Source organism: Heterodontus francisci, chromosome 29, assembly GCF_036365525.1.
Source record: "Heterodontus francisci isolate sHetFra1 chromosome 29, sHetFra1.hap1, whole genome shotgun sequence".
Classification (NCBI taxonomy): Eukaryota; Metazoa; Chordata; class Chondrichthyes; order Heterodontiformes; family Heterodontidae; genus Heterodontus; species Heterodontus francisci.
In genome coordinates this window covers 29,389,884-29,413,150 of record NC_090399.1, presented here as the reverse complement: position 1 = coordinate 29,413,150, position 23,267 = coordinate 29,389,884, and the positions used below count along the sequence as shown (strand labels likewise).

The following is a 23,267-nucleotide window of genomic DNA, read 5'->3' as shown; positions in this document are numbered from 1 at the left end:
TTTTGCGTTGCTCAGGTTTCGGCTGCATTTGGAAAAGGAGAGCCGAGAGGAGATTGAGCGAAGGAAGAAGGTCATGCAAGAGAAAATCGTGGAGCTCGTTCCAGAAACCGAGCTGGAAGTAGACATAGTCGACATTTACAAGCCCGGGTCTGGTGAGCTGTGACTGTGCTCTGTGTATTTAGTTTAAAGTTACTGTCCAGGGAATGAACAAGATAGTTCATCAAGATTAAATACATTTTTTAAGAACGTTCTTATGCGCGCACTCCCTACAGAACATTGGCTGCTGGCTTCCTTATAACAGCTTTAATATCTTTGCCCAGTGTTGGTGCTGTATTTTCATATGTCGAATAGAAAGAACTTGCATTTATATAGCGCCTTTCATCCATCCCAGGATGTTCCAATACACTTTAGAGCATTTGGAAGTGTAGTCACTCTTGTAATGTGGCAGCCAGTTTTGAGCACAGCAAGGTCCCACAAATGGTGATGTGATCACTGCAAAATCAGTGATGTTGATTGAGGGATAAATATTGGCCCGATCATTGGGGAGAACTCCCCTTCTCTTCGAAGTAGTGGCCCTGGGAACTTTTACGCCCACCTGAGAGGGCAGATGGGGCCTCGGTTTAACATCTCATCGGAAAGGTGGCACCTCTGACAGTGCAGCACTCCCGCAGTACAGTACTGAAATGACTCTAAATTTTGTGCTGTCTGGAGTGGGGACTGAACCTGCCTCATGTGAAAGTGTTAACAACTGAGCACAGCTGATATCTAAATCTAGGTGCTAAGCTCTGGAATGACTTCCCTAAACCTCATAAGATCATATCATATGTAAGAAATAGGGGCAGGAGTAGGCCCCTTGAGCCTGCTCCGTCATTCAGTAAGATCATGGCTGATCTGATTGTGGCCTTAACTTTCCTGCTGGCGCCCCCATAGCCCTTGACTCCCGTGTCGATGAAAAATCTGTCTAACTCAGCCTTGAATAATTCAATGACCCAGCCTCTCTAGGGAAGAGAATTCCAAATATTAACTACCTTCTGAAAGAAGAAATTCCTCCTCATCTCTGTTTTAAATGGGAGACCCTTTATTTTGAAATTCTGGCTCCTAGTTCTAGATACTCCCACAAGCGGAAACATCCTCTCAGCATCTATCTGTCAAGCCACCTTCGAATCTTATATGTTTCAATAAGATCACCTTTCAGTCTTCTAAACACCAATGAGTATAGGCCCAGCCTGCTCAGCGTTTCCTCATAAGACAACCCCTTCATCCCAGGAATAAGCCTAGTGAACCTTCTCTGAACTGCTTCCAATTTAAATACATCCTTTCTTAAGTAAGGAGACCAAAACTGGACACAGTGACATTGGTGCAGTATCACCAACGCGCTGTACTATTGTAGCAAGACTTCCCTACTTTTACACTCCATTCCCCTTGCAATAAAGCTAACATTCCATTTGCCTTCCTAATTACTTGTTGTACCTGCATGATAACTTTTAGTGATTCAGATACAAGAACACCCAGATCCCTCTGTTCTGTAACATTCTGCAGTCTCTCTTCATTTAAAGCTTTTCTATTCTTCCTGTCAAAGTAGAAAACCTCACATTATCCCATATTATACTCCATCTGCCAACTTTTTGCCCACTCACTTAATCTTTCTTATCCCTTCTGTGTCCTCCTCACAATTTGCTTTCTTACCTATCTTTGTATCGTCGGCAAAATTGGCTACAGTACACTTGGTCCCTTCATCCAAGTCATTAATCTAGGTAGTAAATAGTTGAGGCCTCAGCACTGATCCGTGTGGCAATCCACTAGTTACAGTTTGCCAACCAGAAAATGCCCCATTTTATCCCGACTCTCTTTCCTGTTAGTTAGCTAATCCTCCATCCATGCTAATATATTACCCCAACACCATGAGCTCTTGTACAGCATGTGTGTATGTGGCACCTTATCGAATGCCTTTTGGAAATCCAAATACACTATATCTTACCGGTTCCCCTTTATCCACCCTGCTTGCTACATCCTCAAAGAACTTGAATACATTTGTAAAACATGATTTCCCTTTCTTAAAACCATGTTGACTCTGCCTGATTGCATTATGATTTTCTAAATGTCCTGGTACTGCTTCCTTAACAGTGGATTTTTCGCATTTTCCTAGTGACAGATGTTAGACTAACTGGCCTATAGTTTCCTGCTTCCTGTATAGCAACACCCCCCCCCCCCCCCCCCCCAACAGCTTCTTGAATAGAGGTGTTAAATTCACGGTTTTCCAATCTGCTGGGTCCTTTCTGGGATACAGGGAAACCTTGCTGCCTCTGTCCATTTTTGTCTCTAAGCTCCTGTGAAGTGCATTGGGATGTTTTACTTCACTAAAGGTGCTGTGTAAATGCACGTTGTTGTTGTTGGTTTGTCAGCCTTTACGGCCTAGCTGGCCTTCCATGTTCTATCCTCCATAAACTCTAGGTCATCCAAAACTCTGCTGCTCGTGTCCTAACTCGCACCCAAGTCCCGTTTGCCCATCACCCCTGTGCTCGCTAACCTATCTTGGCTTCCGGTTAAGCAACTCCTCCATTTTTAAAATTTTCATCCTCCTTCAACCTTCGTGGTCTCACCCCTCCTTATCTGTAATCTCCTGCAGCCCAAAACGCTCAGGTATCTGCACTGCTCTAATTTTGGCCTTTTGAGTATCCCTATTGGTGACTGTGCCATTAGCTGCCTGGGCCTTAAGCTCTGGGAATGCCTCCTTAAACTTCTCTGCCTCTCTACCTCTTTCCTCCTTTAAGACACTCCTTAATACCTAACCGTCTAACCAAATTCTTGGCTATCTGCCCGAATATCTCCTTATGTGGCTTGATGTCAAATTTTGTTTTATAATGTTCTGTGAAGTGCCAAGTTGTTTTTGAGTTACTGATCTTGGTGGAGGGAATGAGCTTGTCCTAGAGGTGGTAGTTTAGTACAGTTTGATGACATTGGTCCAGCGATCCTGATGTTGTGTGTTCAGATTCTACCGTAGCAAGTTGCACAACTAATTTCAATAAATCTGGCAGCACATTCTTAAGGTAAGTGAACCTGCCACCCCTATACATGCTGTACTCTTAACAAAAGAAAGAACTGCATTTATATAGCACCTTCCATGTCCTCAGGGTATCTGAAATTGCAGCATAGTCATTTAAGTACTTTTGAAGTGTAGTCACTGTTGTCATGTAGGGAATGTGACAGCCAATTTACACAAAGCAAGAGCCCCCAAAGAGCAACTGGGTAAATGACCTGGTAATCCGTGTTTTTTGTTGGTATCATTTTAGGGAGGAATGTTGACCAGGACACTAGGAAAGCTCCCCTGTTCTTTGAGTAGTGGCATGGGATAGTTTATACCCACCTGAGGGGGCAGATTGGGGTTTAGCGTCTCATCCGAAAGATGGCATCTTCAACAATGTGGCACTCGACCTTCTGACTCGGGCGAGTGTGCTATCCATGGAGTCACAGCTCATACTCTCACGAGAACAGTGCCACTTTCATCATCTAGGGACAACCAGTATTGCCCGCATCCCAAGTGGGGATAAACAAAGGATAGTAAATCACCTTAGCTTCCTCCTTCTACTAGCAGTTGGTCATGGAGTAGAAAGGGCGTGAGAACGTTGCCAGGGTTGGAGAGTGGAATGGTAAGTTAGTTAAGTAGTATGGATGGCTTAGTCCAGTGACATTCTGTATCTTCACGAGCCATAGAATCATACGCGCATTTGGCCCATCATGTCCGTGCTGGCTGTTTGAACGAGCTATCCAATTAGTTCTCCCCACCAGCTCTTTCCCTATAGCCCTGCAGATTTTTCCTTTCCAAGGGTATATCTAATTCCTTCTAGAAGGTTACTACTGAATCTTCTTCCACCACCCTTTCAGGCAGTGAATTCCAGATCATCATAACTTGCATAAATTAATTTTCCTCATCTCCCTCTCTGGTTCTTTTTCCAATTACCTTGAGTCTGTGCCCTCTGGTTACTGGAACTCCTGCCAGTAGAAATGGACGCACAGTGGCGCAGTGTTTAGCACCGCAGCCTCACAGCTCCAGCGACCCGGGTTCAATTCTGGGTACTGCCTGTGCGGAGTTTGCAAGTTCTCCCTGTGACTGCGTGGGTTTTCGCCGGGTCCTCCGGTTTCCTCCCACAGCCAAAGACTTCCAGGTTGATAGGTAAATTGGCCATTATAAATTGTCCCTAGTATAGGCAGGTGGTAGGGGAATTGAGGGAAGGTGGGGATGTGGTAGGAATATGGGATTAATGTAGGATTAGTATAAATGGGTGGTCGATGGTCGGCACAGACTCAGTGGGCCAAAGGACCTGTTTCAGAGCTGTATCTCTAAATAAATAAATAATTTCTCTCGATTAAAATCCCTTCAGAATTTTGTACACTTATTAAATCTCCCCTGTGCAGTCCCTTTCCACCTGACTGGAGCCGATGGATGTCTTCTGGGTGACCTCAGAACCTGGACAAAACACTGGGATGGGGATGAAACAAGGTAGTTTGTCACGGTGAACTAAAAAGAAAGTCATAACTAATGCTAGGGATTGGGGAATGTGGAGCTTACAATATCATTTTTTTTTTAAATTGCTTGTCACTCCCCTGCTGGCTCAGAGGTCTGAAATTGAACAACACTGACCAGGAAGTTCAAAGGTCCGTGCTCTGTTGTGCTGAGTTAGTTGATCTCTGCTGAAGTTGGCGGTAAGGTAATTGTAATTGGCCTGAGTCACCCCTGGTCTATCATGGGATGGGGTTGTGGAATTCAGCCAGAATTCCTGCTGCTGATTCTGCTGGAAAATACCCATTCTGGATAACGGCTGAGTACACGATCAGACTTGGGTGCGATGCCATCCACAGGCAGATATCCCGCCAGTTAGCCTCGCACATTGAGAGTGGGTGAGGTACTGAACGGCAGCTGGCAACGGTGGAGATATACTCAGTGCCTTCAGGAGAAGAGTGGAGGAAAATTGGCAAGAAATCCAAACCCCATGGAGCTGTCCCAGGGTTAATCGGCATTGGCAGGTTGAAAAGGGAGTCAGCAGTCCTGTGCTAGTTAGAGAAGGCACTGGCTGTTCTCTCCAGCTAGGGCTCGGGGCTGTAGCTCTCTTCGCAGTAAATCTGGATTGTTAACATTCCATAACGATCAGCATTTCTGTGACTGACATTGCTGACACCAACATGTTGTTAAAACTGCCACCAACAGCAGCCGCTACTGCAGAGCCTCTTAATCCTCTCTGCCAGCAGGGGCAATCATGGCAACATGGGGATTAATAATTCAAACAAAAAATTGCTTAACTTTACCCTTAGCAAGGTAGGGCGTTGGCACTGAGATATGGAGCAGTTCCTACTTCAGGTACTGAGTATCAGCATCAAACACTGCCAAAGCATAGTTGGATGCTCCCTCTCCATTGTCCCTTCAAACACTCCCAGGACAGTTACAGCACGGGGTTAGATACAGAGTAAAGCTCCCTCTACACTGTCCCTTCAAACACTCCCAGGACAGTTACAGCACGGGGTTAGATATAGAGTAAAGCTCCCTCTACACTGTCCCTTCAAACACTCTCAGAGCAGTTACAGCACGGGGTTAGATACAGAGTAAAGCTCCCTCTACACTGTCCCTTCAAACACTCCCAGGACAGTTACAGCACGGGGTTAGATACAGAGTAAAGCTCCCTCTACACTGTCCCTTCAAACACTCCCAGGACAGGTATAGCGCGGTTAGATATAGAGTAAAGCTCCCTCTACACTGTCCCTTCAAACACTCTCAGAGCAGTCACAGCACAGGGTTAGATACAGAGTAAAGCTCCAAGTCTGATGACAGTGTAGTAATGAAGCCAGCTGTGTGTTATGGCTCTGTCCAAAAGGATGTGGGCTGAGGGAATCAAAAATCATTTCCCATACAATCATAAAACAAAGGAGACTTTCACCCTCGTCATTCCGGACTTGATTTAAATGCAGGGATCATAGGTGGAAAGCCTGTATATTAGCTCACTGCAAAACAGTATATTTCTCCATCGACCACCCCCGCCAATGTAAATCATTGCTTTTTCAGTCCCAATAAACATACTTCCATCACTGTAACTGACTTGGCAGCCAACTGACTCTCTGACAACTGCCTTTGTTCCCACCTGCTTTGTTATCAGGTCCAAGCCGGCATGATATCTGTTGGCCTTCCCCCTACCTAGGAGTTAGTTGTGGGTCAGTGGGAAGCACTGTTGCCTCTGACTCGGAAGGTCATAGGTTCAAGTCCCACACCAGAGATTTGATCATAATCTTAGCTTGGCGCACCCATTGTGGTACTGGTGGAGTGCTGCACTGTTGGAGCTGTCGTCTTTTGGATGAAATGTTAAACTGAGGCCTCATTTGCAATCTCAGGTGGGCATAAAAGATCCCACAACGCTATTCGAACAAGAGCAGGGGAGCTATATCCAGTGTCCTGACCAATATTTATCAACTTAACTTGAAACTCGAACAGACTATTTGGCCATCCTCACATTGCTGTTTGTGGGAGCTTCCTTGTGTGTGTGTGTGGGAGCTTACTGTGCTCAAACTGGCTGCTGGGTTTCCTACATTGTTAACCTCGAAGGTTGTGGATGTTCCATCGTTGAGTATATTTAAGGCTGAGATAGTCAGATTTTTGGTGTCTCAGGAAATCTAAGGATATGGGGAGCAAGTGAAAAAGTGGAGTTGAGGCAGAAGATCAGCCATGATTGTATTGAATGGCAGAGCAGGCTTGATGGGCCGAATGGTCTCCTCCTGCTCTTGTATTCTTATTACAGCAGTGACTATACCTCAAAAGAACTTCAGAGGCTAGGAATCCTGAGAGAGTAACTCACCTCCTGACTCCCCAAAGTCTGTCCACCATCTACAAGGCACAAGTCAGGAGTATGATGGAATACTCTCCACTTGCCTGGATGGGTGCAGCTCCAACAACACTCAAGAAGCTCGACACCATCCAGGACAAAGCAGCCCACTTGATTGGCACCCCATCCACAAACATTCACTCCCTGCACCACTGATGTACAGTGGCAGCAGTGTGTACAATCTACAAGATGCACTGCAGCAATACTACAAAGCTCCTTACAAAGCAGCTTCCAAACCCGCAACCTCAACCATCTAGAAGGACAAGAGCAGCAGATTCGTGGGAACACCACCACCTGCAAGTTCCCCTCCAAGCCACACACCATTGTGACTTGGAACTATATCGCCGTTCCTTCACTGTCACTGGGTCAAAATCCTGGAACTCCCTTCCTAACAGCACTGTGGGTGTATCCACACCACATGGACTGCAGTTGGTTCAAGAAGGCAGATCACCACCATCTTCTTGAGGGCAATTAGCGATGGGCAATAAATGTTGACCTAGCCAGCAATGCCCAAATCCCATGAATGAAAAAAAAATCAGCTGCAACGTTCTTTGGGATATCCTGAGGTTGTGACAGGCGCTATAGAAACTCAAGTTCTTCCTTTACTTTGAGTCTACATCGTAGAACTTGGTTTATGCTGCCAATATGCTCCAGATAAACCACCTTCCACTCCTCTTAATCTAACTCCATCACCATATCCTTCTACTCCTTTCTCCCTCATGCTCATCTAGCCTCCCTTTAACTGCATCTGTCAGTTTTCAACCTTTCTGCTTCTGAGGCCTTCCTCCCCCGTGTTACAAAAACCCCCCTGTAACAATGCAAGAATTTTCTTCTGTATTAAAAATTAGTTATACAGTTAAACATATTTTTAGTTTTACTTAATATGAAACTTGGTGGTGCTGTGCAATTCTGCCACGATGTGGAAATATTTTCGACGAGCACACACGCATGTCATCATCAAAGTTCGTCAAGGTTTGGTACTTTGTTTTCATTGTTGAAAATCCAGCTTTGTGTAAGTAGGTTGTACTGAATAGGATCAACGCTTCCAGTGCAGCTGAAGCAGAGCTGTACTCATCGGAGCATTCGGGGCCGCCTCCAGTAGGCAGGGCCCTCACCTGGGGCCCTGCGCTGATAATTCAAACAGAATAGTTTGCTTGTGCCATTCTGTAGCATGGGAGTGGCGGAAAGGCAGGGAATAGAACGGGAGAGAATAGTAATCAAACATCTCGCAGTCATAAAATAACATTTTATTATTGGATTAGAACAGTGAAAAATCTATTAAAAATGTTATAGGCAGTTTAATGTTGAGCTTTGGAAATGAATTGATGGCTCGGGGTGGGGGAGGGGAGGGTGTTCAGATGGGTCACATGACTGGAATGGTGCTGACTGTGATGGCTGCCGATCAGTTGGTAAGAGCTGAGCCAATCCGGGTGTGAGATTAGTATTGAGAGAACCTGCGGGGCGGAGGTACGTCCCTTGAAAGCTTCTCACTAGGGAGCCACAGACCCAAAGTTGAGAACCCTTGATCTTTGCTATTCACCTCAACTACTCCATGTGGTAGCTCATTTGACATTTTTTGGGCACAGGACTTTCTCCCAAATTCCCTGTTGGATTTATTCGTGAATATCTTATATTTATGGCCCCTGGTCTTGTACCCAATCGAAACCTTTGATAATCTTAATGACCTTTATCTGGCCACCCCTCAGCCAACTCTAGAAAAAACCCAGCCTGTTCAGCCTTTCCTGATATGTATATCCTCAGTTCTGGTAGCATCCTTGTGAATCTTTTTTGCAACTTCTCCACTGCCTCCATATCCTTTTTACAATTTGGGGATCAGTACTGTTAACAGTAGGTGTGGTCTAACCAAGGTTTGATAGTTTAACAGCTTTTTCAACTATCCATCTAAAAATGAACCCTAGGGCTTGGCTTACCTTGAAGAATGATTCTTGATCCTGTGACTCACTGGTGGAACTAAACCCATGTCCTTTCTGTGATGCAGTGTCAGATCTTCACCAGCAGGCGAAGTACAGCTTCTATAAGCTACCCTTTTTGCTTTTTGTAAGTTGTGCTTTTAGATGTTTTCATTTTATTTTTCTCTCTCGTGCCCAGTGTTGGACTTTCCGAAACGTTCTCCTTGGAACTACGCAATGACGAAGGAGCAACTTCTGGTACAAGAGGAGAAGGCGTTCCGCGAATACTTGGATAAGATTTACAGCACATTTGATCCTGTGAAGCTCAGTTACTTCGAGCACAACTTGGAGGTGAGGAGAGTGGCTGTTAGCGATAACAGTTGTCAAGATGTTGTCGGGGGTATAGATATGCAGAAGGAGCTTAAGATAAGAAAAGACTTGCATTTATACAGTGTCTTTCACAGCCTCAGGATGTCCCAAAGTACTTTACAGCCAATTAAGTACTTTTTGAAACGCCGTCACTGTTGTAGGAACTGGGGAAGCCAATCTGCACAGCAAGCTCAACCCAACAGCAATGGGAATACTAACAGTATTCGGTTTTTTAGTAATTGCTTAGAGATTAATATGGATTAACAGGGGTATCCTCCCCTGCTTTTATTTGAAATAATGCGATGGGATAATTTTATATCCACCTGAGAGAGCAAATGAGGCCTCAGTTGAACTTCTCATCTGAAAGACGAAAGACTCTTGGGACTATCTGCTGGAGCAGGGATGATTTGGGAGATGATTTTGAAATTATGCAAAATCTTGATGGTAAACAAGGAAAGACCGTTTCCTCTGATCTGTCGCTGACTCCCCAACCAATCATTGAAAATTCTCAGTGAGGAGAGGGATTGGGGGGAGTAAGAGTGTAGACTGAATGATGTTATCCTGCCATACCTAGCAATGCATTATGGAATTCTCGCTATTGGAAGTAGGTAGCTGAGCTGGAAAAGATGCACAGTGGAGTTAGCACCTGGTGTGAGGATGGGTTGGCTGGCGCCAGGTGGGAGGAATGTGTGGTGGCTGTGTACTGGTTCATTTTTGTTTTCAATGTATGCCATTGTAGTTGGAATGTCTAGAGATGTTTGGATGCATCTCCATGCAGGAAATACACACTGCCACCAACAAGTCATTTATTCTCTGCATCATTATCTCAGTTTTTATATTTGTTCTGTCCCTGTCTCTGTCCTGTAGACCTGGCGCCAGCTATGGAGAGTCTTGGAGATGTCTGACATTGTACTGCTGATCACAGACATCAGACACCCGGTAGGTACTATGAACGGGACCACGAGGCAGGGGCTTCAGTATGAAGAAAGGTTCGGACTGAACAAATGCTGTGAATCTTTGCATCGGATGGGAGTAATTGCTGCTGTTATGTATAAACTCACTGTTTGCTGAATGACCTATCTTCAGTAGCATCACATTAGTATCTCTTATGTTTCCTGGGTGATGAGTGTCATCTATCAAATGACTGTCTCTTTCTTGCTGCCACTGCTGTGTGTATGTTGCTGCCCTGGTTGACACAATAGACTTAATAGCCATTATGTCATTGCATCCACCCCACACTGAATTAATCTCCCTGCAATGAGACTGCACAAGAACGTTGGTTTCTTGTTCATGGTGCTTACTAATGAGAAACCATGGATATCAGTAATGGCCTTCCTCCATAACTAGCTCTTATTCACACGAATTCCACCTCTGTAGCGTCGCCCAATTCTGTCCCTGTCTCAGCTCATCTACTGCTGAAACTATCATCCATGCCTTTGTTACCTCTGGACTCGACTATTCCAAAGCATTCCTTGCTGGCCTCCCATTTTAAGCCCTCTATAAACATGAGCGTGTCCAAAGCTTTGCTCCAGTAACCTAACTTGCACCAAGTCCCATTCGCCCATTGTCCCTTTGCTAACTGGCCTACACTGGCTCCCAGTCTGGCAATGCCTTAATTTTAAAATTCTCATCCTTCTTTTCAAATCCCTCCATGTCCTTGCCCCTCCCTATCTCTGTAACCTCCTCCTGCCCTACGACCTTCTGAGATCTCTGTGCTGCTCTAATTCTGGCCTCTTGAGCATTCCCAATTTTCAATGTCCCACCATTGGCAGTTCTGCCTTCAATTGCCTCGGCCCTAAGCTCTGGAATTCCCTTGCTAAACACCTCTGCTGCCTTCCCTCTTTCTTTAAGATGCTCCTTAAAACCTACCTCTTTGACCAAGCTTTTGGTCACCTGCCCTAATATCTCCTGATGTAGCTTGGTGTCACGTTTTGTTTGCTAATGCCCTGTGAAGTGCCTTGGAACATTTTACTATCTTAAAGACGCTATATAAATATAAGTTGGTGATGCCTCCCTTCATATTCTTAATCGATTCACGATAATACCTACTAAATTTCCTCTCTCTTTGCGTGGGTTAATAAGGTAATGTCTACCATTTTATAATACACATATGCATACACACATACGTACAGATACATAGGCATTCATACGCACACAAAATAGATGTGTACAGCTTGCACATAGCCCCTCCCATTAAAGGCCTGCTACCGGACCCGAACCCGACGACGTGTCGGGCTCGGCTCGGGTCAGGTCGTGCTCCAGTGGGGTCGGGCCGGACCGGACACGCACAGTAAGTGCTCTGCCGTTATTTATTAAAAATAAAAAAAAACTTAGCTGAGCTGGGAGTCTGGGACGAAACTGAGTCTGCGCAGTGAGCGAGTGACGTCATCACACATGCGCTGCAGCTTCGTGGAGCTTCCCAGTCGCAAGGTAAGTAAAGTGATGGTCGGTCGGGTCAAGTGGGGTCGGGCTCGGGTTGGCTCGGGCCCGGGGCGAAATTGGAGGGACTCGGGTCGGGTTCTTTTTCCTGACCGTAGCAGGCCATTACCTCCCATTCACACCCATATATTAAGGAAAGCTAACTATGACTATTACGAACATACATACATAAGAACATATGAAGTTGGGGCAGGAATAGGCCATTCGGCCCCTCGAGCCTGCTCAGCCATTTGATAAGATCATGGCTGATCTGACTGTGGCCTCAACTCTACTTTCCTGTCTACCCCATATACCCTTTGACTCCCTTGTCAATCAAGAATCTATCTAACTCAGTCTTAAAAATATTTAATGACCTTGGCTCCACTGCTCTCTGCGGAAGAGAATTTCATAGACTAACAATCCTCAGCGAAAAATATTCGCCTTACTTTTAAACTAAGTCTCTCTCTTAAGGGGAAACATCATCTCAGCATCCATCTATTCTACCTAGTACACCTATACTTACCAGTGTCTTTCTTGAGCCAGTTCCTTTCCTTTTCCCCGCAGGTGATTCACTTTTCCCCGGCACTTTATGACTATGTAACCCAGGAAATGAAGAAGAGCATTATCCTGGTGCTGAATAAGATCGACCTCGCTCCGCCCGCCCTAGTGGCGGCCTGGAAACATTATTTCCAACAGAAGTTCCCTCAGCTCCATGTGCTCTGCTTCACGTCGTACCCGCGGGAGAAACCCGGCGACACAGATCCGAGCGCCGGTAAGTAGCGGGACGGTCTCTGCCATGGTTGCTGGTTTAATGATGGATGTGGCATTGAGTCAGAGTAGCTGTGTGCAGTCTGACCTACTCGCCTGGTCTGCATTGGTATTGGAGGACCAGAGCAGCCTCACCTATCCAGAGTCAGTCCACTGTTCACACTATCTCTATCTGCTGTATGCCAAACTGTTAGACCCTTAGCTCTGATGGAACTCGATTGTGAGTGTAGAGGGGTGGGTGAGAGGTTAATGCCCCTCAATTGGGAACAGGCTGCCCAGTGTCGGACTGTGACTGCGGAGAGCTGGGTGAGGGGTTAATCCTCTCCATTGGGAACAGGCTGCCCAGTGTCTGACTGTGACTGCGGAGAGCTGGGTGAGAGGGTTAATCCCCCCCCCCCCCCCCCACCCTCTCCATTGGGAACAGGCTGCCCAGTGTCTGACTGTGACTGCGGAGAGCTGGGTGAGAGGGTTAATCCCCCCTCCCCCCCCGCCCTCTCCATTGGGAACAGGCTGCCCAGTGTCTGACTGTGACTGCGGAGAGCTGGGTGAGAGGGTTAATCCACCCCCCCCCCCCCCACTCTCCATTGGGAACAGGCTGCCCAGTGTCTGACTGTGACTGCGGAGAGCTGGGTGAGAGGGTTAATCCACCCCCCCCCCCCCTCTCCATTGGGAACAGGCTGCCCAGTGTCTGACTGTGACTGCAGAGAGCTGGGTGAGAGGGTTAATCCACCCCCCCCTCTCCATTGGGAACAGGCTGCCCAGTGTCTGACTGTGACTGCGGAGAGCTGGGTGAGAGGGTTAATCCCCCCCCCACCTCTCCATTGGGAACAGGCTGCCCAGTGTCTGACTGTGACTGCGGAGAGCTGGGTGAGAGGGTTAATTTCCCCCCCCCCCCATTGGGAGCAGGCCGTCCAGTGACTGTGAATGGGGGGTGGTGGGTGAGAGGGTTAATCCCCTCCGTTGGGAGCAGGCTGCCCTGGTGTCTGTAAATGGTGAGAGGGTTAGTCTGCTCATCATCTCCCCTCCCTCACTTTTGTGAAAGACGCAGTGAGTGATATCAGTTTTAATAACTTCAGATATCTTTTCATGGTGTAAATGTGCAGCTCTTGAATTATGAAAGCTTGAGTAGTGGGACTGTGCATTTCATTCACGTGTCTGCTGTGGAGTTTAGTTTTTCAGAAGCGGCGACGACGGAGGCGGGTCAGGACAATGGCCGTGGGGCCCAAACAACTCCTCAAAGCCTGTGAGACCATCACGCAGGGGAAAGGTGAGGCTTGGAATTGGGGCGGGTACAGGAAGTGAGCTTGGGCACAAGGGAAAGAACGTTCTGGACCGATATGAAAATTTCATAAGGATCGTAGAATCTTACAGCACAGAGGGAGGCCATTCAGCCTGTGATGCCTGTGCTAGCTCTTTTAAGGAGCTGTCCAATGTAGTCCCATACCACAGCTTTTTGCCCATAACCCTACAAATTAGTCCTTCTCACATAGGTGCCCAGTTGCCTTTTGAAAATTTCTATGGAATCTGATTCTGACATGCTTTTCCAGGAGTGTTCCAGATCTTAGCAGGTTCCTGTTTGAAGAAATTACTCCTTATTTTCCTTCTAGTCGTTTCTCAATTATTTTTAAATTGATAGCCTCTGGTTACCGACCCATTAGCCGGGGGAAATAATTTCTCCCTATTTGCTCTATCAAAACCCCATGTAATTTTGAATACCTATTAGGTCTCCTCCTAGCTGTCATTGCTCTCATGAGAGTAATCTCAGTTTCTTCAGTTTCTCCAAGTAACTGAAATCCCTCATCTCTAGAATCATCCTGGTAAACTTCCTCTGTAGCCTTTCCAGGGCCTTGACATCCTTTCTTGGGTGCGGTGCTCAGAATTGTACACAATGGTGTGCTGTCATCTTACACTCCCCATGTTTCCTACTACTTCTGCAGTTCAAGTCATGCTGAAGCTGCTGACTCCTTGCTGGGTTACTGAGCACTGGGTTAGCCAAAACACTCTGAGCTTGTTACTCAACAGTGGGAGCATGTCAGTTCAGTCTGTTGTGTCCTTGCCCGAAATCCACACACGTGCACTGAATAGTGAATAGGTTGTCGCTGTATTGTGTTCAAGGGCAGGAACCCAGACGATTTGTTTTTTCACCCAGACCACACCCTCCCCCACCCACGCTTTTTGTTCAGACCGCACCCTCCCCCACCGACGCTTTTTGTTCAGACCACACCCTCCCCCACCCACGCTTTTTGTTCAGACCACACCCTCTCCCACCCACGCTTTCTGTTCAGTTAGAGTGTGGAGGTCAATTGGATGGCCCAAACGCCAGTTGCCACCTCTGCGTGGCCGGAGTAACTCGGAAAGGGCAGTAATGAGAACTTCCCGATTCCACACACCCTGAGGAAGCAAATTTAAAAAAAAAAACTTCCCTTCAAAAACCTTTTAAAGTCTTATCTCTTTGACCATGTTGTCTGTCTTCCTACTGGCCCTTTGTGACTTCCCTTTTGGCTCCTCTCCAATGAAAGAGGTGCTACATAAAAAAGCTGATGGTTCTTTTCCCAGCTGCTGCTGCGTTCTGTCTCTCCTGGATTCAGTTGTTCTCTGAGTGACTCGTGATACATGCTGGCAGGAACTGGCACTACATCAGCGCAAGCCCTCGCCATTCTTGGAGAATCTCTCAGCACAGAAGGCGGCCATTCGGCCCGTTCTGCCTGCTGGCTCTTTGAATTCAACTTGTCCCACTTCCTTGCTGCTGCTTTCCCCAACAGCCCTGCAGTTATTTTCCTTTACAAGTATTTATCCAATTCCCTTTCCAAAGTTACTGTTGAATTTGCTTACACCGCCCTTTCAGGCAGTGCATTCCAGGTCATAGCATATTGCATCTTTAAAAAGAAAGATCCAACTCGCCTCTGGGTTTTCTGCCCGGTACCTTAAATCTGTGTCCTCTGGCTACTGACCCTCCTGCCACAGAAAACAATTTCTCCCTATTTACTCTCGTCAAACAAGAGGATAGGAACGCGAGGTGGCCATTCAGCCCCTTGAGTCTGTTCTGCCATTCAGTTAGACCTTGACCAATCAGTATGTTAAATCCATCTGCTCACCTTGCTTCGATAACTGTTCATACCCTTACCCAACAAAAATCTTAATCTCAATTTTGCAATTTTAAATTGACTCCCCCTCCCCAGCTGCAACATTCTTTTTATTGGGTGACTGGAAGGGTGGGGAAGACGGAGAGTTCCAGATTTCTAGTACCCTTTGTGTGAAGAAGTGCTTCCTGACGTGACCCCTGAGCAGCCTAGCACTAAGTTTAAGATTAATTGCCCACTTGTTCTGGACTCCTAGGGTAAATAGTTTTTCTCTATCTGCCCTATCAAAGGTTCAACAAACTCATTCCAGGGGTGGAGGGATTGTCCCATGCAGATAGATGAAATAGACTGGGCCTTTATTCTCCGGAGTTTTGAAGAATGAGAGGTGATCTCATTCAAACATACAAAGATCTTACAGGGATCGACAGGGTAGATGCAGGAAGGATGTTTCCCCCTGGCTGGTGAGTCCAGAACCGACGGACTCAGTCTCAGAATAAGGGGCAGACCGTTTCGGACTAAGACGAGGAGGAATTTCTTCACTCAGAGGGTGGTGAACCTTTGGAATTCTCTGCCCCAGAGGGCTGTGGAGGCTCAGTCATTCTGTATGTTCCAAGACTGGGATCGATAGATTTCTACACATTAAAAACATCAAGTGTTACGGGGATAGTGCAGGAAATTGGTGTTGAGGCAGAAGATCAGCCATGATCTCATTGAATGGCAGAGCAGGCTCGAAGGGCTGAATGGCCTACTCCTCCTATTTATGTTATTAATCCTTTAATCGTAAGCACCTAAATTAGATCACTACTTAATCCTCTATACTTGAGGGAATATAAATCTAGTCTATGCAACTTATTCTCAATTTAAGTTGCTTTGCCCTGGTTTCATTCTGGTGAATCTGCAATGCAACCCCACTAAGGCCTTTATGTCTTTTCTGAGTTGCGGTGCCAGAAATGAGTGCAGTTACTGCAGATTTGGTCTAACCAAAGCTCTTCACAGCTATACTGTAACTTCCATTGTGTTGTATTTCAGCCCTCGTTGTTTCCCCTCCTTCTCCAATAGTGTGATTACTTCTCTGTCTCTTGCTAGTGTCCTTGACCAGTTGGAAGGAGAAGATGGAGAGGGATGCAGCAAACACTCAGCATGAAGACCTGACTGACGAGGAGGATGAAGATGATGCTGTCCTGGTGGAGCATCAGACAGATTCTGCCATGGAAATGTGCGCACCGGTGGACGAACTTTACAAGGATGGCATCCTCACCGTGGGCTGCGTGGGTGAGTTGGCACAACCGGTCTGTTTGGCTTTTAGTGCAGCTGATGCAGTGGTTGGTAGCTGGAAACCAGCAGCTTATTCTCTGGCCGAGAAATGCCCTCATTTTCCTTTCCAAGTAAATATTGATGCAGGACACTTGGACTGCCAGCAGATGGCAATGTTGCAGAAAACCGAACAACTTGTTTAAACTTCAAAATAATGTCAAAAATGTGCAACTTGTGTGCAAGTGGTTTCCTTCCCCCACTGCCCCCCCACCCCCCCCCCCCCGAGCCCCACCCCACACTCAGCTTCTTTCACCTATCTTTCCTCATCTCCCTTAGGATTTCCGAATGTGGGCAAATCGTCTCTCATCAACGGCTTGGTGGGGAAGAAGGTGGTGAGCGTGTCCCGCACCCCGGGTCACACCAAGTATTTCCAGACCTACTTCCTGACTCCCACCGTCAAGCTCTGCGACTGCCCGGGTCTGATCTTCCCGTCACTCGTGGACCGTCAGCAACAGGTCAGTTAACAGCCTGCGTGAAGGTGGTAATACTGCAACAACACCTTGCATTTATGTAGTACTTTTAACACGTCCCAGCGTGCTTCACAGGAATGTAATTGGACAAAGACTTGATACCAGACCATGTAAGGAGATTTTGGGACTGTTTAGGGAGGGAATTCCAGAGCACGAGGCCTATATAGTTGAAGGCATGGTCACCAGTGCTGGGGCAAATAAAGTCTGGGATGTATTGGAGAGCAGAATTGGAGGAACGCAGAGATCTTTGAGCATTGTATGACTTGAGGTTACAGAGATGGGAAGGGCGAGGCCACAGAGAGATCTGAACACACACCCTGGGAATGAGTTTCAGGTCTCAACAATGTTTTGCGCAACACATTTTCCTCTCCTGAACTTGATTTCTGTTTCCTTTTTAAATTTTTTTGCCCATTGTTGGCTCTTGCCTCGTTGCAATTTCATTGGAGTCGGGGAAACTTAACCAAGTGACTATTCTTGCGTGAATCTGGACTGTAAATGTCAGCCAGCTGTTCGGTCATGAGGGTCCTCACAACTGAGCCCATTGCTGTCTTTATGAATTTTCCAATAGGGTCCACTAGATGGCAGTCAGGAGCAGCAAGCCGGGCCTTTTCTTTCAGGTCTCCAACCCAGGAGCACTGAGAGTAAATGTAGCAGCCCAGTGGTACACAGCTTAAGTAGCTCAGTACAGACTGCAGATTGAAGCTGGAGTCATCTGGGTATGTGTGGTGCTGTTCCACTTCAGGCTGTGCTGCTTCTTAGTTAATCCCTCAGGATGGGTTCTGAGATGGCTGATAAGTCCACTACATGATCTGCAGACTCTGCCACGTGAGGGGCGGGTGGTGCTTGAAGAGTCATGCAGCTCGACTTCGCCTCCACATGTTCCCAACTAAGTCCCTTGAGCTGTATGATGCCTTGTGGATTGAGCTTTCACCATTTAGGACAATTGTGAGCCAGGGACTCCTCCAAGTCAACAGAATGTCTCATCTCTTCAGGGATGCTTTGAGGACATCTCTAGAGCATTTCCACTGTCCTCCTAGGAGTCTCCCATCGTGGTAAAGTTCCGATTAAAACAGCTGCTTTGGGAATCTGGTGTCAGGCATGCGAACAATGTGTTCTGCTGATTTTGGGTGATGCTGGGCAGGTTGGCTTGGGAGAGAACGTTGCCTTTCTTGCCATGGGATTTAGAGGATCTTGGTGGAAGCAGCTCTGGTGGTTCTTCTCGAGTGCTTTGAGGTGCCTTCTGTAGGTTGTCCAAGTCTGCGAAGAATATAGGAACATTGGGATCACTTCTGCCCTGTAAACCATGATCTTAGTCTCAGGTTTGAGATGCTGATCCTCAAATACTCTGTCCCACAGGCGGCCAAAGGCTGAACTGGCACTTTGGCGGCGATGATGAAGATCATCGTCTCTGTCTGCCTTCGCCGAGAGGAAGCTCCCAAGAAATGGAAGCTGGTCCACATTTTCCAGGATCTCTCCATTGATCTTGATTGATGGGGGAGGAGGTGGTGTGCTGTGGGAGCTGGTTGGAAGAGGACCTTCGTTTTCCAAGTTTTTAGTGAAAGACCCATTTTCTCATGCTTTGGGGAAGGAGTTGACAATGATCTGGAGCTCAGTTTCAGAGTGAGCACACACGCAAGCATCATCTGCATACTGAAGCTCGACGACTGAGGCTGGAGTGATTTTAGTTTTGTATTTAAGGTGGCGTAGGTTGAACAGTTTCCTGTCCGTTCTGTAGATTATCTCCATGCCTGTGCGGGTAGTTTGCTGGAGGTGAGGTGTAGCATTGCAGCGAGGAAAATGGAGAAGAAGGTTGGTGTGATGACGCAGCCTTGCTTGACCCCGGTCTTGACCGAGATGAGGTCTGTGGTGGTTCAGGCTGTGCACTGACGTAGTGAGCCACAGGGGTGAAAGAAAGACTTGCATTTATATAGCGCCTTTCACAACCTCGATGTCCCAAAGCGGTTTACATTCAGTTCAGTTTGAAGTGTAGTCACTGTTGTAATGTAGGAAGTGCAGCAGATAATTTGTGCACAGCATGGTCTCTCAAAAAGCAGAGATAACCAGATAATCTGTTATATTGATTTTGGATGAGGGATAAATTTTGGCCTCCGTCTCCCTGTAGATTCTATCTGGGATTTACCCGATAGCACAGATTCAGGAGCCTTACACCTCAGTTGGTTACTTGGCTGCGAGGATTCCTGTACAGAAGTTGCTGAAGCTCAAGCATCCTAACGTGGAGGACAACAGTCTTGGGGAGCAGGCTGAGGACAAGTTCACAGCCTGGGATATCTGTGAAGGTAACTGGACGACAATATCAAAAGTTGGGGAATTTGTGGGTTGGGAAAAAGGAAAGAGGCTGATCATAGTTTAAAAAAAAAAATCTGCAGGATAAAAAGCATTTTTGTCCTTGTGCCTGGTGTTAATAACAAGCTGCAGGCAGGACCTGGGGTGAGAATTAACGTCTTGCTTACACACCATCTGTCATTTGTTTCTTTGCAGCCTGGGCAGAGAAGAGGGGCTACAAGACAGCTAAAGCTGCGCGGAATGATGTGTACCGGGCGGCTAACAGCATCCTTCGACTGACCGTGGACGGGCGCCTGTGTCTGTGCATGCGACCCCCAGGTTACACCGTGCAGAAAGGTGAGGACTCTGTCGACTTGTACACCATGTCCAGCCGGAGTTGAATCTGGGACATGGTTCCTCGTGAATTTTGGAGAATATCTTCCCTGTTTCAAAGATTTTTACACAACAGTTAAGAATGTGTCTTGCTTGCCTCATTACAAAGAGTAAAGCTCTCTCGTCTTTCCTTGTACCTCTTGGCACAAGGGATCTGCCTCATTGCCTCTTTCTCTAAACTGTCGCTGATGCTTTTCTTGTGTTTCTGTGACCAGAACTGAACATGGTCCTTGAGGTGGTGTAACCAGGGCACTGCACATTCTGTTTGATTTACTGTGTGCAATGATTGATTTGCGTGTTTGAAATGATGAATAAAATTGATAATAGATGCAAGCATTGGCCATTGAACCTGCCATGCCCTTTAGCTGTAGTATCTTACAGCACAGGAAAAGGTCATTAGGCCCATTGTGTCTGGGCCGGCTCTTTGAAAACCAGTTAGTCCCACTTCCCCCCCACCCCTCCACCAACACCCCCCCCCACCTTCTCTTCTCTCCCCTCCCCACCATCACCCCCTCCACCCCCATCAATCGCCTTGCAAATTTTTCCTTTTCAAGTATTTATCCATTTCCCTTTTGAAAGTTACTATTGAATCTGTTTCCACCACTCTTTCAGGCAGCACCTTACAGAACAACTCGCTGAATAAAAAAAAAATACTCATCTTCACCTGTCTTATTTCTTTTACTATTTATCTTAAATCAGTTTCCTCTGTTTATTGATCCTCCTGCTAGTGCAAACAGTTTCTTCCTGCCTGCTCTAACAAAACCCTTCATAATTTTGACTGTCTCTATCAAAGCTCCCCTAAGCCTTCTCGACGCAGAACTGAAGACCCTCATCCCTGCCACCATTCTAGTTAATCGCACCCTCTCCAAGGCCTTGACATCCTTCCTAAAGTGTGGTGCCCAAAATTGGGCACAAAACACTGGCTGTGGCTTAACCGGAGTGTAATAAAGATTTAGATTAACTTGCTAGACAGTAATTTATCTGTTAAATCTCAGTACCCATATTGTTCAAGAGCATTACTTCCCAAGTGAGTATCTGTCTCCCTTTTAACACCTTAATTAATGTTGCACCCCTCGCCTTCTGGGTGGATGTTTCAAAGCCAAGACTGACTTTGAAGTCTGGGGTGGGGTGGGGGGCGCGGGAGGAAGGATTTGCATTTATGTAGTGCATTTCATGAGCACCGGACATCTCCAAACGCTTTATAGCCAATGAAGTACTTTTGAAGTGTAGTCACTGTTGTAATGTAGGAATCCAAGAGGACAGCATCTTAAAGTGCAGACTAAGTTGGTTAAAACCCGATCCAATACGAAAAAGATTCTCTTCAAAACGGTTGAATGTGCAGCCCATTGCCCCAGAAGGCCAGAGATTACAGAATTAATTGGTGTTTCAAGGGAGACAGATACTTGGGAAGTAGAGGCGTTCAGGGATACGGAGACGTAGGAACAAGAGGAGGCATTCAGTATATCATGGCCGATCTGCCTCTTAATTCTCTCCTGAATGGCCTGGAACTGGGACTTAAAAGATAAAATGAGGGGTTTTGATAGAATAGACAGGGACAAACTGTTTCTACTGTCAGAAGGGACGGTAACCAGAGGAGACAGATTTAAGATGATTGGCAAAAGGAAATACAGGGAAATGAGAATATTTTTAATTCAGCGAGTTGTGATCTGGAATTCACTGGCTGAAAGGGTAATGGGCTGAATGACCTTCTGTGCTGTATTATTCTATGTAAAGAGCTGTCAAGAACTAAGGGATCGAGCACAGCAGGTTCGATAGCCAGTGCTTGCATCTGCACAATAAAAGCTAAACATGGCGGATGCTGGAAATCTGAAATAAAAACAAAGTGCTGGAAATACTCTGCAGGTCTGGCAGCATCTGTGGAGAGAGAAACAGAGTTAACGTTTCAGGTCTGTGACCCAAGGTCATCAATATTTCCAGCACTTTCTGCTTGCACCTGCATTCCGAGCCAACAGAGGTGGAGGCAGTTGTGTAGTGGTAATGTCAGTGAGCTAGGAATCCAGAAGTCCAGGCTAATGCCTGGGCGACACGGGTTCGAATCCCACCACGGCAGCTGGTGGAATTTAAACTTAATTCATAAAAATCTGGAATTGAAAGCTAGTCCCAGTAATGGTGCCATGAAACTATCATTGATTGTTGTAAAAACCCATCTGGTTCACTGATGTCCTTTTAGGGAAGGAAATCTGCTGGTCCTTACCTGGTCTGGCCTACATGTGGTTGATCCACAGCACTCTTAACTGCCCTCTGAAATGGCCTAGCAAACCACTCAGTTCAAGGACAATTAGAGATGGGCAACAAATGCTGGCCTTGCCAGTGACACCCACATTCCATGAAAGAATTTTTTAAAAAGCTGGATGTCTGATACTTGGCACCCAAAATGGACAAGCACAAAATGAGGTGATAGGGAGGAAGCAAAGCGAATGAAGTAACTTCAGTTATCTCTCTCTCTATTCATAGCGGAGTGGGAGCAACATGTTGAGACGCTGGAGATTGCGGCTCTTCAGGAGGCACACAGGCAGCAGAGCAAGCAGAGCTCCGAAGACGAGGATGAGATCTCCAGCTCTGATCAGGAGGACGACGAGAAAGACCACGATGCTGATGAAGAGGAGGAGGAGGAGGAGGAGGAAGAGGAGGAAGGCGAGGGTAGGGACGTCAATAAGGGGCACAAGGGAGCCTTCCTCAGCAAGAACAAGTTTGCCCTTCTCCAAGACGACGAGTGCTAACCTCTTGCTGGTCCGGACCGCGCGGTGCCGGGACTGTGGGACCGGGGACCTTTGGGGGGAGAAAAAAAACGATGCATGTGCATCTTCCAACAGCAGCATTACCCCTGCTGTGTATTACTTCATTCCGGAGTGCATTGAGGAGACTCATTCCAAAACTTACCGTTAATGTATTGCTCTATTTCAATAAAGCTTTATTTACCTTAGCAATTGGAGCGAACAGCTTGTCATTCGCCATTTTGGTTACTGGGCTCTGCAGACAGGCCACACTTTAGGAAGGACTTGACAGCTTTGGAGAGTGTAGCAAAGCTATTTGCTAGAATGGTTCCATGGATGAGGGGTTACAGTTATGTGGAGAGACTGGAGAAGCTGGGGGGTGCTTCTCCTTGGAGCAGAGAAGGCTAAAGGGACATTTGTTACAGGTGTTCAACATGACAAAGGGTTTTGCTAGTGTAAATGAGAAGAAACTATTTCCAGTGGCTGAATGTGCCCTCTGATTATCGAGCAGATGATTGGAAAAGAACCAGAGGCGAAATGAGGAAAAACCTTTATTTTTGACTGAATGAGTGGTTAGGATTTGGAATGCACTCCCTGATAGGGTGATGGATGTAGATGCAATATTAACCTTAAAGGGAACTGGATAAATACCTGAAGGAGAAAA

At 46.6% G+C, this 23,267-nt stretch overlaps 1 protein-coding gene across 1 annotated transcript in view; it reads left to right on the top strand.

Annotated features, from left to right (window-relative positions):
* The window catches only part of gnl1 (guanine nucleotide binding protein-like 1), a 42,499-nt gene extending 19,687 nt beyond the window's left edge, over positions 1–22,812 (top strand). Inside the window, exons 3-12 of the mRNA XM_068009645.1 lie at positions 16–152; positions 8,973–9,124; positions 10,010–10,081; positions 12,125–12,332; positions 13,500–13,595; positions 16,495–16,680; positions 16,999–17,177; positions 19,315–19,489; positions 19,692–19,832; positions 22,344–22,812. Coding sequence (XP_067865746.1) covers positions 16–152; positions 8,973–9,124; positions 10,010–10,081; positions 12,125–12,332; positions 13,500–13,595; positions 16,495–16,680; positions 16,999–17,177; positions 19,315–19,489; positions 19,692–19,832; positions 22,344–22,609 — 1,612 coding nt within the window. The 3' untranslated portion in view covers positions 22,610–22,812. The remainder of the gene's footprint in view (positions 1–15; positions 153–8,972; positions 9,125–10,009; positions 10,082–12,124; positions 12,333–13,499; positions 13,596–16,494; positions 16,681–16,998; positions 17,178–19,314; positions 19,490–19,691; positions 19,833–22,343) is intronic.
* The last annotated feature ends 455 nt before the right edge of the window (positions 22,813–23,267 follow it).